Raw genomic sequence first — 13,070 nt, forward strand, 5'->3', positions numbered from 1 at the left:
AATAAAAACCTTGAAAAAGTATTTTCGTTGCCATATTCTGACCCCTATAACTTTTTTGTAGTTATGTGGAGCTGTGTGAGGGCTCGTTTTTTTGTGGGTCGAGCTGTACTTTTCATTGATACCATATTGGGGTGTGTATGGCTTTTTGATTACTTTTTATTAAGTTTTTTTGTGGGAAGAGAAGCAGCGACCACAAAATGACGAATTGGCCATTTTACCCTATCACTGCCAGTCACCGTGACAAAACGATTTATTTTGTCGTTGCGCTAAACGACCACAGAGCTGTAATCAACAAATGAAACTTAGGAGGGAGTCCTGTCTGTACAGTGTTGTTGCTCTGCCCACTGTGCTTTACACTGCAGCCCTTCTTTACATGAAGTCTACCGCAATTGCAATGCAAAAAGTATATAATAATTGTAAACTACAGTGAGAAGAAGGAGATTATCCGGTAACGCCATGCACATACTGAGCCAAATAAGCCTGAATAAGAAGCCGTCTGGTTTAATGACAATCTGCAAAAATAACTGAAATATAATATATATAATATTTACATCATCTTCTTATAAGGCTACATGCACACAACCATATGCATTTTGCGGTCCGCAAAAAAAAATGGATGCCATCCGTATGCCATCCGTTTTTTTTTTTGCGGATCCATTGTAACAATGCCTAAAACGGACAAGAACAGGACACGTTCTATTTTTTTTGAATGAATGGGTCCACATCCTATCCGCAATAAGAACTGAACGGAAACAAACAACGTTCGTGTGCATATAGCCTAAATGGAAGATCTCTGAGCACCTTCTAGCTAAAGCAACCATAAGGAAAGCATAAGGAAGTGAAGCTGCGTTACAGATGAGACTCACAGGGAAGGATATTGGGATATCGGTTGGATTCCTTGTTCTCTTCCTTGTTGGCCACTTCAAATGTTCCTTGGAAATTCCCAGATTGTAGCGACTGTAGAAGAAAAACACATTTCTTGTGGCTCTTATGGTCCTACATGTACAAGAAAACATGAATCTGCTCTATATATCATTTATCAACCAAACAAACAAACATATCCATTGGCGCCTATTCAGGCGGCCAAAAGGATGTCCTCTTGGCCTCCCTCAGGCTGGAATACATCAATATGTCTGTTTGGAACATTCCGATTCTTCTCTCCCCCAACATCATCTGTCACTCGTTGCCAAGTCACCAGTGAAGTCAGTCATTGGCTGCAGTGGCCAACATGACTATGTCCATGGTCCAGCCAGAAGGAAACAAACCGGGGACCAGAAGATGGAGGAAAGGGGGCCATCATGTGGGATCGGACCCGGGGAAGCAGGAAAGTATGAAACTTTCAGGTGGCGAGGCAAACTAGGGGCCTTCTCTTGATGTTAACATTCCCAGAAAAAAACTTTAAGAGATAATGTAGATTTGGAACACAATGTACAGTGTTACATTTTTTTCTTGGATTATAATGGTTGACCTTCTTTACTAGATGCAAAACAACTTAAAAACTTCTTATTAATGGAGATCTCCAAGTGCAATAAAAATTCGTGGCAGTGGGCTCAGAGGGATTAAAAACATAAAAGAACGGCACCTCTCCCTCACCGATCTCCCAGCACTGCCGATCCAATGCCGCTCTCCACTTCCTGTTTCAGCTTTTGACGCAAAGGAAATCCCAAGCAGCCAATCACTGGCTGAGGTGGGTCAACACTACGGCGAATGCATCCTTTTCTTTTTAAGCCCCTCTGAGCCCACTGCTCCCAATTGTAATTGCACTGGAAAACCCCCTTTTAACTGTTAATACTTTGAATTCCAAACTTCAGGACATTTTAGGTGACACTCCTGTTCTTTCAGGAACAACCCTGAAGGCTGCCAGAAAAGACTGTGTAACTCACTTGAACCATGCATTTTATCATAAGATCAAAGAAGAAATGCAATATCAAGGAGATCTGCTGTGACGAGCGCTCCTCCACCATGGATAGTTGTGTCTTCAGTAAAAGCAATAGGCAACATCTATCTTCTTAAAATTAGAGTTATTGTGTTTAAAAAGAAGACGACTGAGGAGACATCTGATAGCTATGTATAAAGATATCAATGGTCAATACAGAGATCTCCCCCATTGTATATAAAGTATATACCCAGGACTGTATAACGAGGGGACATCCGCTATGTCTAGAGTAAAGAAGGTTTCTCCACCTACATAGAAGAGGATTCTTTACTATAAGAGCAGTGAGACCATGAAGCTGTCTGCCAGAGGACATGGTGATAAGGAACTCACTAGAAAATTCAAGAGGGACCTGGAGTGTATTATAAGTAGGAATGAGCAAATTGACTTCGGATGAAAAATCCGAAGTCGATTCGCATAAAACTTCGGTCCAATACTGTACGGAGCCAGCACTTGGAACCGAACCCGAGTTCAGGAAATTGTTTTTTTTTTACAGTAAAAACGAATCTATGAAGTTAAACTTCGCAAAGTAATAACTTCGGCTCATCTGAGCCAATACATTCTAATACTGTACGGAGTGCTCACTCCGTACAGTATTGGACCTAAGTTTTATGCAAATCGACTTCAGATGTTTTATCGGAAGTCAATTTGCTTATCACAAATTATAAGCTATAACTAATAGATTACTGGAGAAGGGTCACTGATCCAGGACATAAAGAAAATTTGTTTCTACCTGATGATGTTTTTTAGCCTTCCTCTGGATCGACTTTGCAGTATAAAAGGCTGAACGGGATGGATCTATAACTTCTTCCAGCCTTACAGCTGTTACGGTACTATGTATGTTACTCCATAACAGAAAAAGTGTCCATGTCCAAGCGGTAAGCGGACTTTAAGACACATTTATTAGGCAAAGGTGAAAAATGAGCAAATTAGTGGCACATGTCACGATCAGTGTGGGGGAAAAACTCCACACTAAACACAGGAGGGAAGGGGAACAGTAACTGGGCCTGGAAACTAGGGAAGGAACAGGTCACCTCCTAAACAACCCTAACTACCTATCAATATGAATAGACCTTGAAGGTAGGAATATTCATATGCTGTATACCTAGGCCCTTAAATCCCTATAAGGCCCTGGAATGAGGTTAGGACCAGAGACAACCCATTGACCCCCCCCCCTAGATGGACGAATAGAAGTCTCTGTCTCAGGCCCAGATACAAACAACAGGGAATATAACAAACACAAAGCAATAAGAACAGACAAGACTTATCTGAAAGTAGAAAACTGGCAACTCCAGAAGCACCACAGAGTACAACCGACCAGCTAGTTAGAAAGCAGGAAGAAAATCTATAAACCGCACCTCCAAGAGTGAGAATCTGCTACTTATGGGAAAAGTAAATTACCAACAAGCAACACCTGAAGCAAGGGGTGTGGCATTCACCAAAACACAGACACAATAAGATCCACAGTGAACTTGTCAATTTAACCCACGAGTTGCCAGTCTCTCCGATCTCCTGGTACCTGCCATGGGAACGTCCGTGACAGCACAACCGTAAGGCTGCTCAGCAGTCCATGAGCACCTTTTAATAAATTAGCCGTAATTCTTGTTGACTACCTATCACAAACATACCCGTCCGGGCGCCAGCGACAAGATCTCTAGCTTTGGCGAGACCGCGCTGGGACAGCATTCTTAGCAATAGGATGCAATGTTCTGTTTCTCCCCACAGCGGGCGTGTGATGGAAGTAACTAGCAGTGGGTTGATTGCTCAGCTGCTCTATTCCTGTGTGCTGTGTTCTGACTAATGGAGCGCCGAGTCATGAACCTATCAGGTACTGATCCTGGGACTTGGTGCTCTATTTAAACCCCTTCCTAGCTAGATACCATTGCCAGGAATAGGTTCTCACTCACTAGCTTTACTCCCAGTTCTGTTATGTATGCGTTTGGATTGCTTATTGGACTGACCTCGGCTTGCCTTTGACCACTCTCTGTCTCATGATTTGGTACTGTGTTTCCCATCTGGCTCTGACTTCAGCTTGGCTTTTCTGACTACCTTCTGTCGTCTGATTTGGTACTGCATTGTCTGCCCGGTTCCAACCCATTCCTGTACAACTTCGTCTTTGTGTAGTTTCTTCTCTCTATGTGTCAGTCCTGCACCTAGCAGAGTATGGAACGTCGACCAGTTGCAGACTTGCCGTCTAGGGCTTGCACTGCAAGTAGGCAGAGAAAGCTGGCTGGGTTCCAGTTAGAGCTACTGTCTGTGTGTTCCTGTCTACTGTGCTCACACTTCCCTCTCCAATTTTCATTGGTACCAAATACAAACTGGATTCCAAAAAAGTTGGGACACTATACAAATCGTGAATAAAAACTGAATGCAATGATGTGGAGTTGCCAACATAATCATAAATCACGGAACAAAAGTTTAAACTGAGAAAATGAACCATTTTAAGGGAAAAATATGTTGAATCCGAATTTCATGGTGTCAACAAATCCCCAAAAAGTTGGGACAAGGCCATTTTCACCACTGTGTGGCATCTCCCCTTCTTCTTACAACACTCAACAGACGTCTGGGGACCGAGGAGACCAGTTTCTCAAGTTTAGAAATAGGAATGCTCTCCCATTCTTGTCTAATACAGGCCTCTAACTGTTCAATCGTCTTGGGCCTTCTTTGTTGCACCTTCCTCTTTATGATGCGCCAAATGTTCTCTATAGGTGAAAGATCTGGTCTGCAGACTGGCCATTTCAGTACCCGGATCCTTCTCCTACGCAGCCATGATGTTGTGATTGATGCAGAATGTGGTCTGGCATTATCTTGTTGAAAAATGCAGGGTCTTCCCTGAAAGAGATGACGTCTGGATGGGAGCAAAATGTTGTTCTAGAACCTGAATATATTTTTCTGCATTGATGGTGCCTTTCCAGACATGCAAGCTGCCCATGCCACACGCACTCATGCAACCCCATACCATCAGAGATGCAGGCTTCTGAACTGAGCTTTGATAACAACTTGGGTTGTCCTTGTCCTCTTTGGTCCGGATGACATGGCGTCCCAGATTTCCAAAAAGAACTTCGAATCGTGACTCGTCTGACCACAGAACAGTCTTCCATTTTGCCACACTCCATTTTAAATGATCCCTGGCCCAGTGAAAACGCCTGAGCTTGTGGATCTTGCTTAGAAATGGCTTCTTCTTTGCACTGTAGAGTTTCAGCTGGCAACGGCGGATGGCACGGTGGATTGTGTTCACTGACAATGGTTTCTGGAAGTATTCCTGAGCCCATTCTGTGATTTCCTTTACAGTAGCATTCCTGTTTGTGGTGCAGTGTCGTTTAAGGGCCCGGAGATCACGGGCATCCAGTATGGTTTTACGGCCTTGACCCTTACGCACAGAGATTGTTCCAGATTCTCTGAATCTTCGGATGATGTTATGCACAGTTGATGATGATAGATGCAAAGTCTTTGCAATTTTTCGCTGGGTATCACCTTTCTGATATTGCTCCACTATCTTTCTGCGCAACATTGTGGGAATTGGTGATCCTCTACCCATCTTGGCTTCTGAGAGACACTGCCACTCTGAGAAGCTCTTTTTATAACCAATCATGTTGCCAATTGACCTAATTAGTGTTAATTGGTCTTCCAGCTCTTCGTTATGCTCAAATTTACTTTTTCCAGCCTCTTATTGCTACTTGTCCCAACTTTTTGGGAATTTGTTGACACCGTGAAAATTTGAATCAACGTATTTTTCCTTTAAAATGATACATTTACTCGGATTAAACGTTTGATCTGTCATCTACTTTCTATTACAAATAAAATATTGACATTTGCCATCTCCACATCATTGCATTCAGTTTTTATTCACAATTTTTTTAGTGTCCCAACTTTTTTGGAATCCGGTTTGTACACTGGTAATAATAAAAGTGGAACAATGCACGTTAGTTTGGGCAGGTTCACGCAGTTTTCTTGAGGAGGTTTTGAGGCAGGTTTTTTAGCCAAAGTCAGAAGTGGATCCAGAAGAGGAATATTGCTATATATTTCCAATTCCTTTTGAATCCACTTTTGGCTTTGGCTGAAAAACCTACAGGAAAATCTGCCTCAAAACAGGCTCCAAAAAACATGTGACCCTACCCTAATGGTTTTTTTTTTTCCCAAATAAAATTGCTACCTGCATTTACTACAACCAGTATTTTCCAACATATGAATCCCAAAGCAGGACATTTCAAGTCTCCCCAGTTCCGGCCAGGAATACCCCCAAAACTGTCCGTTAAACTCCTTACACACAAAACTACATAAACCCGCCCTTTGACTAGCAGTAGGTAGGGATATCCTGTAAAAACAAGACTACTGTAACGTATATGTGCTGCGAAAGTTTGGAAACAAGCACCTAACACTACCTATGGTCAAAAACCATAGGAACCCAACCTGGCAGGCCCACATTGGCAGTCCAGAGGAGCTATGTATGATGTAACAGCATGTTTACCAGTGGGTCCCTCGGGAAATTAGGGGGAAATTAAAACTCACTTTATCTCTGCATGTTACTGTAGAATCAAAGAGGAAATGTAATATCAGGAGATCAGCCGGGGCTGGCGCTCCTCCAGCACAGACAGTTCTGTTTATCAGTATAAGCATAATGTCATTGCATTCTCTCCTGCAGACTCACGTTGTACTCCTCTCGAAAGAGCTTCCCATCGTCTGACGATCGTATCCGGACCTCTTCTTCTAAATGCTCCACTGGAATCGGGAAGTATTTCTTGACCACGGTGGGCGAGCTGCTCAGTAACATCACCCGTTGCTGCTCTGTTAAAATATTAAAAATATACCAATGAACAGACAAGACATCACATAGCAAAAAAGTAAAATAAAAAACTTCACGTAATATCATCCTACATCGGATATCTTCATCTTCTCACTTGACTCCATTTTTCTTCCCTAGCTCATGTCTGTGTAACACAGTCATAACCGAACCTGAAATGCTCTGTGCTGCTAGTAGCCTTGACCTCAGCTCTCTCTTCATATGAGCAGGCATTCTACTCACTTAATGTCACCAAATTCCACTGCAATTTTTAACACTGGGGACAACACTCTGAATGCCCCTTTTGACCCCAAAGTAAAAAATGGAATACTACAAGGCACCCACTGAATTCAATGGGTGATGTAAAAAATACACAGACACAAGTGGTTTCACAGATCAAGTGCTCTTTGCTGTGGATAATAGAGAAAAGGTAAGGTCCCCTTGACCTATAAAAGGGGGCTATGCCATGCCTCAAAACGCGTTGCTGTGAGACCAACAAAGATTCCCGACCAGTCTCCCAAACTCTTCGCATGTCTGTTTTCTTTAATAAAATTAAAAGCAGTTTGTGCACAACTTGCCCTTTTCCAATGCGAGAACTAAAATTTATCTGCCAAAAACATGAGAGCAGAAGGCGTGACATGAGTGTCCTCCTGTTGAGAAGGCCACATTCACAGAGCTGAAGCACAAGCTGCGACGCTCGTCCTGACAGAGTGCAGTAAGGTTTGGTATTACACCAGAGTGCGTCCTTCCAGTCACTCGGAATTAAAGGAATTCACTCAAGGTTTGCTTATCAGAGAAGCTGAGGGCAGCCTTGCGAAAAATTCCATGTAAAAATTCTGTTTTTTATTAAGCAAAAAGAATAGGAACTGAGCAAGTGCTGACATGGTCTACAGAGCGCAGACAGACGAGCAGCGAGACTGTAAAATGCTCTGGTACCTTCACTCATGGCAGATGTAAAATCAGGACCATCCACCTGAATGAGGCTTGCAGGAATCCATGTGCTCGCTGCCAAAGCAACCACATTCAGATGAATGGAGCTCATTTTCGGTTTCAGAAATGTCTGCAACAAAATCTGCAGCGTGCAGAAACTCAGTAAACCATCTACTGCAGATTTCATCCACTAATTATTTGTATTGGGTCTAAGATTAAGAATTTAAAAAATTCTGTTTTGGATTTTTTTTTTTTTTTATACATAAATTGTCTGCAAATGAGCTTCCACTCACATAATGATTAAGTATATGAATATTTCTTCTATATTAGGTGCAATTTACATTGCTGGACTACATCTGAAGTATCCATTAGCTTAGCAAAAAAAAAATCCAAACATATCTTGTAGGTTTCTATGGACCAAATATACAATATTTTATTGTAGCAGTATGTGGGCACAGATGTGTTTTGCTCAAAATACTGTATATTGGCTAAGAATCTCAGTTATTTATCATATCAATATTAGGTATTCGTCAATATATAATATTGGTATTTAGTGCTATGTGAGTGATATTATATTGTTTTTTCAAATATACAATATGGAAAAAAGCTTGACAGTTTAAAGATAGTATCTCATGACAGCCCTTATCCACATATATATATTTTTAGTTTTGCAGAAAATAGGGTCCTTGGTAATAAGAAAAGCTGCCCCCAATCTCCATTTTTAGACAGTTTTGTCCATAAATTAAGGCCATATAGTACTACCATATAGTGCCAAGACAAGCCTACCATATTCAGTCAACATAATACCGCTAAATAATAATAATATCTAAATAAAATGCAGTATCAAAATCATATTTCCCACTGAATACTAACATACCGTTACAACATAATACTGCAATTCAATTCCCAAAGAATACCACCATAAACCAAAAAATTATATTCTGTGCTTTTAGATATGTCTTGAAGTTTCTATTTTCGGTGGTCCCCTGGTAAACAAGGTCCCTGGGAAATAGCCTAGTTTACCACCCCTAAAGGGACTCTGACTAGAGCACATGGTGAGAAGGACACTCAGGATGGAACAGCCACCATCTAATACTAATGTATGACCAGGCTTGGCTATCTCCAGTGCACAGTGGCTCAGTGGTTAGCACTGGTGACTTGAAGCAATTGGGTTCTGGGTTTGAATCTGACCAAGGACAACATCTGTATGGAGTCTGTATGTTCTCCCTGTGTTTGCATGGGTTTCCTCCCACACTCCAAAGACTTACTGATAGGGAACGTTGATTGTGATCCCCATTGTGGACAGAATGATGCTGATGTCTGTATTGCGCTGCAGAATATAGGAGCGCTATATAAGTGCCAAAAACTAATAAATAATGGACTAGGGTTTCTGAGGTTGGACCCATGGTGATCAGCTGATGGCGTAAGGTAATTTCTTTTTAATCTGGATACTATTTCTGGACTGAACACTGAGAATACTAAATCTACACTGAACAAAAATAAAAACACAACACTTTCGGTTTTGCTCCCATTTTGCATGAGCTGAACTCAAAGATCTGAAACATTTTCTACATACACAAAAGTCCCATTACTCTCAAATATTGTTCACAAATCTGTCTAAATCTGTGTTAGTGAGCACTTCTCCATTGCCGAGATAATCCATCCCACCTCACAGGTGTGACATATCAAGGTGCTGATTAGACAGCATGAATAAAACCGAAAGTGGGAAAGTGCTGTGTTTATATTTTTGTTCAGTGTAGATTAGATAGACTAAATATATAGACAGATACAGTTGCAAGAAAAAGTATGTGAACCCTTTGGAATGATATGGATTTCTGCACAAATTGGTCATAAAATGTGATCTGATCTTCATCTAAGTCACAACAATAGACAATCACAGTCTGCTTAACCTTATCACACACACAAATAATTAAATGTTACCATGTTTTTATTGAACACACCATGTAAACATTCACAGTGCAGGTGGAAAAAGTATGTGAACCCCTAGACTAATGACATCTCCAAGAGCTAATTGGAGTGAGGTGTCAGCCAACTGGAGTCCAATCAATGAGATGAGATTGGAGGTGTTGGTTACAGCTGCCCTGCCCTATAGAAAACACACACCAGTTCTGGGTTTGCTTTTCACAAGAAGCATTGCCTGATGTGAATGATGCCTCGCACAAAAGAGCTCTCAGAAGACCTACGATTAAGAATTGTTGACTTGCATAAAGCTGGAAAGGGTTATAAAAGTATCTCCAAAAGCCTTGCTGTTCATCAGTCCACGGTAAGACAAATTGTCTATAAATGGAGAAAGTTCAACACTGCTGCTACTCTCCCTAGGAGTGGCCGTCCTGTAAAGATGACTGCAAGAGCACAGCGCAGACTGCTCAATGAGGTGAAGAAGAATCCTAGAGTGTCAGCTAAAGACTTACAAAAGTCTCTGGCATATACTAACATCCCTGTTAGCGAATCTACAATACGTAAAACACTAAACAAGAATGAATTTCATGGGAGGATACCACAGAGGAAGCCACTGCTGTCCAAAAAAATTTGCTGCACGTTTACAGTTTTCACAAGAGCACCTGGATGTTCCACAGCAGTACTGGCAAGATATTCTGTGGACAGATAAAACCAAAGTTGAGTTGTTTGAAAGAAACACGCAACACTGTGTGGAGAAAAAGAGGCACAGCAACCCAACATCAAAACCTCATCCCAACTGTGAAGTATGGTGGTGGGGGCATCATGGTTTGGGGCTGCTTTGCTGCGTCACTGCCTGGATGGATTGCTATCATTGAAGGAAAAATGAATTCCCAAGTTTATCAAGACATTTTGCAGGAGAACTTAAGGCCATCTGTCCACCAGCTGAAGCTCAACAGAAGATGGGTGTTGCAACAGGACAACGACCCAAAGCATAGAAGTAAATCAACAACAGAATGACTTAAACAGAAGAAAATACGCCTTCTGGAGTGGCCCAGTCAGAGTCCTGACCTCAACCCGATTGAGATGCTGTGGCATGACCTCAAGAAAGCGATTCACACCAGACATCCCAAGAATATTGCTGAACTGAAACAGTTCTGTAAAGAGGAATGGTCAAGAATTACTCCTGACCGTTGTGCACGTCGGATCTGCAACTACAGAAAACGTTTGGTTGAAGTTATTGCTGCCAAAGGAGGTTCAACCAGTTATTAAATCCAAGGGTTCACATACTTTTTCCACCTGCACTGTGAATGTTTACATTAAATTCTTTGTGTGTTATTAGTTTAAGCAGACTGATTGTCTATTGTTGTGACTTAGATGAAGATCAGATCACATTTTATGACCAATATGTGCATAAATCCATATCATTCCAAAGGGTTCACATACTTTTTCTTGCAACTGTAGATTAGATACCAGATACTGACTGGTTTTCTGAGTAAGGCAAAACTGTGCACATTTCAGAGTGGCCTTTTATTTTGGGCGGTCTAAGGCACACCTGTGCAATATTCATGCTGTCTAATCAGCACCTTGATATGCCACTCCTGTGAGGTGGGATGGATTATCTTTGAGTTCAGCTCATGCAAAATGGGAGCAAAACCGAAAGTTTTGCATTTATATTTTTATTCAGTGTATTTCTTTCCTTTGTTCTGTTGGTCTCCGTTTCAATGTTAATCTTTTATACTTAGTTACAATTTGTTGCTTTTCGACTTTCCTCTCTAGGGATCTTTCCTATTTTTGACACTTTTCCTACTTTACTACTATTTGGCCATGTTATTTTTTTCATCTACTCTCACTTTTGGTCTGTTCCTGTTTTTGAAAGTTTTCCTATTTTCATCTGATGGGATCCAATAAAATTTTTGACAAAAAACGTTATACGTGGGTTATACAAAGTGAAAATCAGGTCTATTTCAGCTCTTTAAAAATGGATCTGAGATCTGTACTGAGCATTCATCTTAGGCTACTTTCACATCTGCGTTTTTCAATTCCGCTATTGAGATCTGTCATAGCGATGTGGTGCGGAGCAAGATGGATCCGTCCTGACACACAGTGTAAGTCAATGGGGAAGGATCCATTGTCTGACACGATAGAAAAGGGATCTGCCCTCCATTGACTTTCAATGGTGTTCAGGACAGATCCGCCATGGCTATAGAAGACATAATACAACCGGATCCGTTTATGACGGATGTATGCGGTTGTATTATGGAACGGAAGCATTTTTTCAGATCCATGACTGATCTGCAAAAAACGCTAATGTGAAAGTAGCCTTACATTAATCCACATGGCTAGAGCATCAGCCCTTGGGTTAAGTACATACTTGCATTTAATGTGCTGTAAAAGTTGCTGTCTCTGCTCTGTCCTATTTGTACGTCAAGGACAGACAGCCATCTGGCTAGAAACGCCTTTGGTAAGGAGCCATTGACCTCTACGAGTGCAAAAGTGTACCATGAAGAAGTAACAGACCGTGCATGTCCAGTGCTAGACATCTTCTCCCCATCTCATCCCTGCCCCGCACCAATAATCTAATGGTTATCTGCCACTGGCCTGAAGGAAGACAATTGGGATTAAAGATTTCTTTTTAGGCATGAGCCACCACAACTTTCCATACTGTAGCAGCCCTACTACCGAATATATAAAATTCATGCCATTTTTATCCAGCTCGAACATCTCCTTCCTGATTGACAAGGGTTAGTTTTCTCCTCTCCCCAGAGCTCAAGCCCGCCTCTCCCCAGAGCTCAAGGTCACCTCTCCCCAGAGCCCAAGCTCACCTGTCCCCAGAGCCCAAGCCTGTTTCTCCTTATAGCCAAAGCCTACCTCTCCCCAGAGCCCAAGCCCGCCTCTCCCCAGAGCCAAAGCCGACCTCTCCCCAGAGCCCAAACCCGCCTATCCCCAGAGCCCGCGCCTGCCTCTCCCCAGAGCTCAAGCCCGCCTCTCCCCAGAGCCCAAGCCCACCTCTCGTCAGAGCCCGCCTATCCCCAGAGCCCAAGCCCACCTCTCCTTATAGCCCAAGCCCGCCTCTCCCCAGTTCCAAAGCCCGCCTCTCCCCAGTTCCCAAGCCCACCTCTCCCCAGAGCCCAAGCCCGTATATCCCCAGAGCCCAACCTCGCCTCTCCTTATAGCCCAATCCCGCCTCTGCCAAGAGCCCAAGCCCGCCTCTCCTTATAGCCCAAGCCTGCCTCTCCCCAGAGCCCAAGCCCGCCTATCCCCAGAGCCCAAGCCCGCCTCTCCTTATAGACCAAGCCTGCCTCTGCCAAGACCCGAAGCCCATCTCTCCTTATAGCCTAAGCCCGCTTTTCCCCAGAGCCCAAGCCTACCTCTCCCCAGAGCCCAAGCTCACCTCTCCTTATAGCCCAAGCCCGCTACTGCTCAGAGCCTAATCCCACCTCTCCCCAGAGCCCAAGATCACCTCTCCCTATAGCCCAAGCCTGCCTCTCCCCAGAGCCCAAGCCCTCC

General features: G+C 42.7%; 1 protein-coding gene across 3 annotated transcripts in view; it reads right to left on the minus strand.

Annotated features, from left to right (window-relative positions):
• The window catches only part of LOC122940097 (receptor-type tyrosine-protein phosphatase epsilon), a 214,584-nt gene that overhangs the window by 47,477 nt on the left and 154,037 nt on the right, over nt 1-13,070 (minus strand). For all 3 annotated transcript variants that reach the window (XM_044296443.1, XM_044296445.1, XM_044296446.1), the window contains 2 exons: nt 6,582-6,718; nt 867-957 (listed from right to left, as the gene is read on the minus strand). In XM_044296443.1, coding sequence (XP_044152378.1) covers nt 867-957; nt 6,582-6,718 — 228 coding nt within the window. The remainder of the gene's footprint in view (nt 1-866; nt 958-6,581; nt 6,719-13,070) is intronic.

This window comes from Bufo gargarizans, chromosome 6, assembly GCF_014858855.1.
Source record: "Bufo gargarizans isolate SCDJY-AF-19 chromosome 6, ASM1485885v1, whole genome shotgun sequence".
Classification (NCBI taxonomy): domain Eukaryota; kingdom Metazoa; phylum Chordata; class Amphibia; order Anura; family Bufonidae; genus Bufo; species Bufo gargarizans.